General features: G+C 41.9%; 2 protein-coding genes across 2 annotated transcripts in view; one reads left to right on the forward strand and one right to left on the reverse strand.

Moving 5' to 3' along the window:
• Nucleotides 1-996, reverse strand: part of rnf41l (ring finger protein 41, like) — a 12925-nt gene extending 11929 nt beyond the window's left edge. The window contains exon 1 of the mRNA XM_024267183.1: nt 871-996. The gene's annotated coding sequence lies outside the window, so the exon portion shown is untranslated. The remainder of the gene's footprint in view (nt 1-870) is intronic.
• rad54b (RAD54 homolog B) overlaps nt 1-3585 on the forward strand; it is a gene marked incomplete in the record, with an annotated part of 12004 nt that extends 8419 nt beyond the window's left edge. Inside the window, 9 exon segments of the mRNA XM_024267182.2 lie at nt 168-254; nt 340-460; nt 544-683; nt 771-1061; nt 1145-1308; nt 1406-1667; nt 2911-2977; nt 3065-3262; nt 3338-3585. Coding sequence (XP_024122950.1) covers nt 168-254; nt 340-460; nt 544-683; nt 771-1061; nt 1145-1308; nt 1406-1667; nt 2911-2977; nt 3065-3262; nt 3338-3567 — 1560 coding nt within the window.
• Nucleotides 3586-4276: the final 691 nt, after the last annotated feature.

Below are 4276 nucleotides of genomic sequence, written 5' to 3' on the forward strand. Positions count from 1 at the left end.
TAAAACAGAAGAACAATAGTTTGATTGCATACTGCAATCAAACTAATTAATTAAAAAATGTTTTTTTTAGCCCTTCTTTTTTAATGACATTTGTCTTTTTTAATATCTATTCTTTTGAAAATGTGTAAATTCATAAAATCTCTTTGTTTGCCTCTGCATCCTCTTAGGACCACAGAATCGAGCAGTTTGTGTTATCTCCTCTGCACAGCGTTCTTGTGATCAGCTATGAAATGCTGCTGCGCTGCCTGGAGCAGGTACTGCAGCTTCACACTCACAGATCCTTGTGATCTTTCACACCAAAGTAGAGCATCTTCAGCTCATGTCATCTTTACTCTGCAGGTACAGAAAGTGGAATTTGGTCTCATAATATGCGATGAGGGTCACAGGCTAAAGAACAGCAGCATCAAAACCTCCTCGGCGCTCACCAGCCTCAGTTGTGACCGCAGAGTCATTCTCACAGGTGCTTCCTCACCTGGAAACCTTTAGGGCATTTATGACAAACAACAACTGCAGAATTTTTACATTGATGCTTTTGGTTATCAGGGACACCGGTCCAAAATGATCTGCAAGAGTTCTATGCAATCATCGAGTTTGTAAATCCAGGGGTTCTTGGGTCGCCGACTGCCTATAGAAAAGTGTATGAGGAACCGATTCTACGCTCAAGACAGCCGTCGTGCACAGAGGTAAAGCAGCCCCGTCCATCTTTTTAATCTTGATTGTAGTTTCATTGAACTGTATTCTTTTAATATATATGCATTTTATTTCAACAGGAGGAGAGAGTTTTAGGAGAAGAGCGAGCCGCCGAACTCTCCCGTCTGACTGGCATGTTCATCCTAAGGAGGACCCAGGAAATCATAAACCGTTACTTACCCCCTCGCGTCGACTGGACGTTGTTCTGCGAGCCGTCAGCCCTGCAGCGGGAGCTGTACCAACATCTCCTCTGCCACCGCGTCTTCAGAGCTTGTCTGCAGGGCTCCACACAGACCAGCACACACCTGGCTTGCATTACTGCCCTGAAGAAGCTCTGCAACCACCCCGGCCTGCTCTACGCCACTGTGAAGGTGGGGCCTCTAGGGGGAGACAAACCTCCACTTGTGTGTGAAGGTTTGCAAAGCTGTTGAACCAATGTCTTTATTTTCTGCAGGAAAGAACAGAGAGTGGATCTTTGGAGAGCTCCCTATATGAAGGACTGGCAGATCTTTTCCCAGAATCATATTCTTTAACAGGGTTCAACACTGCCGACTCAGGAAAACTGCTGGTTCTCTCTGACCTGCTGGCTGCCATCAGACAGCTCAGTCCTTCAGACAGGTGTGTGTGAACGTCTGGGTAAAGATTTACTTTCTTTTTCATTTTCAAATACATTCTGAGGATTAATGTGTTATTAAAAGCCCTCTTTCCTCTGCAGGGTGGTTCTAGTGTCAAACTACACTCAGACTCTTGACTTGCTGCAGGACCTGTGCAAACACATGGGCTACACCTTCTGTCGATTAGATGGTCAAACTCCAACGGGCCAGAGGCAGCGACTGGTTGACGGCTTTAACAGCTCCTATTCTCAGAACTTCCTGTTTCTCCTGAGCTCTAAAGCCGGCGGGGTGGGGCTGAACCTGATCGGAGCGTCTCACCTGGTGCTGTACGACATCGACTGGAACCCTGCCAACGACATCCAGGTGAGACGGCCATAAATGTGTCTGTAGTTCAAAGGTTGTCGCTGCATTTGCTTTGATTCCTTTGTGCTGCTGTGCTGAAAGCTGCTCTGGCAACACATCTTTGGAGTGATTTGAAAACAATATTTTAATTTATTTTAAGAAATTATGTATATTCTCATAAGGAATCCAAGCCTTTAATGTAAGTCGATACGATTTGGGGAAAATAATAAGAGAGTTACTTGTTAACACTCACAAAATATATATATATATATATATATATATATATATATATATATATATATATATATATAAAATAAAATTCTCATTATTTTTGGCCAATATTATTTGCACAAATTTACATGCGACCAAGTAAAAAAATAGTTGGAAATTCAATTTGCTGCATTTCCCACACGGTTTTTAACACTAACCATAACTAGTGGTGGTGGCAAAAATTGATTATTAGATGCATCGATTACATTCCATAAACAAATCTAAATCACTTTAGGAATTTAAAAAAAACAATAAAAAAATGTGTATGATTTTAAAGTAAAAGTAACAAGCTCACTCTGATATTTTAGAGGAGAAACAAACATGGCTGACCTTCCAGATCTCGTCATCCAACCGGCTCCGACTTCCCTTAAAGTGATCGTTTGAAGCATTTTGACTTTCATAGTGTCGACGGTCACGGTGGATAAAAGTCGAGCGGTGTCTAAGTTATGTCATACCAACAATAGATATTTAGGGAACATGACAAATTTGCAAAATCACAATGTGCGGCTAGCTAGACACTATTTATTTAGTTTGACGTGACTTAAAGAGTGTTTTATTAAAGTAAAACCTAACATTATCTTATTTAAAGTTGTTGAGTTCAGGGAAATTTTTTTCACTTTTGATGCTGTGAAGGATTTTGATTATCAAACAAAATATTTTTCATGTCAGAATTTTTATTTTCTCAATAAAAGTAAAACAAGTCTTTAGTTAAAAATGCACTTTGGTGGAGAAAAGTAATATTGGTCTAGTCTTATAGTAAAGAGAAACATTGCTAAAAAAATAAGCAGATCTGGGATGCATTGATAATTGAATCATTGCCTCGTGGATCGTTATCAAATTGTGGAGTGCCTCAAGATTCCCACCTCTAACTGGCCTAATTAAATTTTTTTTTGGAAGGAATAAAAGTCGTGCATTTCTTTTTAATGTTCACCAGATGGCACTGTTTATTTGTCTCTTATACTGCGGTATAATTGTTTTCTTTCTGCCTGTTTAGGCCATGGCTCGAGTGTGGAGAGATGGACAGAAGAAAACTGTCCACATTTATCGACTTCTCACTGCAGGCAGGCTCTATCCAAATAAGTTAGAAAATCAAAGTTGAGTTTTAATTTAAAGCTAATGTTTGTGGGTTTTCTTTTACTTTATCTCAGGTACAATTGAAGAGCGTATATATCAGAGACAGGTGTCCAAGCAGGGCCTGTCGGGGACTGTGGTTGATATGGGAAAAGCAGCAGAACACACAAGTTTCTCCTCTAGTGAGCTGCGAGATCTCTTCAGCCTGACGGAAACTCCCTGTCTGACTCACGACCTGTTGAACTGCGGCTGCAGCATGGACGGCACAGTAAACGGTAGGCAATACGGACGCGTCACTCACACCCACGCCAGTGTGCCACCAGGCTGACGCTGATCTTTCTCTCCTTCAGACGTGGTGGAAGAGGAGGAGGAGAAGGGCCACACTTCTGGTAGGCCCTGCCAGCTCGGTCGCCAAGGTGACCGTAAAGGGCCGACGCAGAAGCATCTCAGCATGTCCGAGCTCATGCAGTGGAGACACTTCTCCGGGGATGCACAGTCGTTCTCGGACCCCTACCTTGATTACTCACGAAAGCACATCACCTTCGCCTTCCAGACCACCATCTCTCACCTGACCCAGTAAATACTGCAACATCAACAATTTTTGCAATATATTTGTTTTTATTAACGTTGAAAAAGTTCATCAAATAAAAATCTAACAGCGTGTGTAAAACGATGTCTTTGTCAGTCACTGATAACGTCCTTCCCAGCAAAGAGCAGAGTCGAAGGTGGGTGTGCATGAACGCAGCGGTGTCCCTGTGCCAGCTCCATATTGCATTGTATAGATAAGTGCAAGAAAGACATGCCTGAGTCCAGCCAGAGTAATTTTCCCAAGTGCAGAGTGGGAGGATTTATGATCTTCATGTCAGTGGGTGGTTAGCAAAGAATTTTTAAACCTGCCATTCAACCAAAGGAGGTTGCAGTTATATGCAGTGAAAGCGGACAGGGGAGGGCCAGTTTAAATTGTGCACATTTTATTTTATTTTTCTTCAAAAACCTTACACATTAGTGTTGAAATGGGGCGTACTGTGTTCTGTCCAGACTATTATGTTGGATTGCTTCGGTCTTGTCATGCTTCTGAACACAAACCTGCAGCGTGGGAGTTACATCATGTTGTGTGTGTGTGTGACTTTTTTTGTTTGTCACAGGTTGGCGACACAAGTCTTCTAACAAACTGTAATTATTATATATAAGTCGATCTCCACATTGTGTGAATTTAGGACATAGATGCTGCCATTGTACTTTGTTGTTAGAAAGATGGCACAATTTCCCATCATGCACACAACGGTTGT

Source organism: Oryzias melastigma, linkage group LG16 (genome assembly GCF_002922805.2).
Source record: "Oryzias melastigma strain HK-1 linkage group LG16, ASM292280v2, whole genome shotgun sequence".
Lineage (NCBI taxonomy): Eukaryota > Metazoa > Chordata > Actinopteri > Beloniformes > Adrianichthyidae > Oryzias > Oryzias melastigma.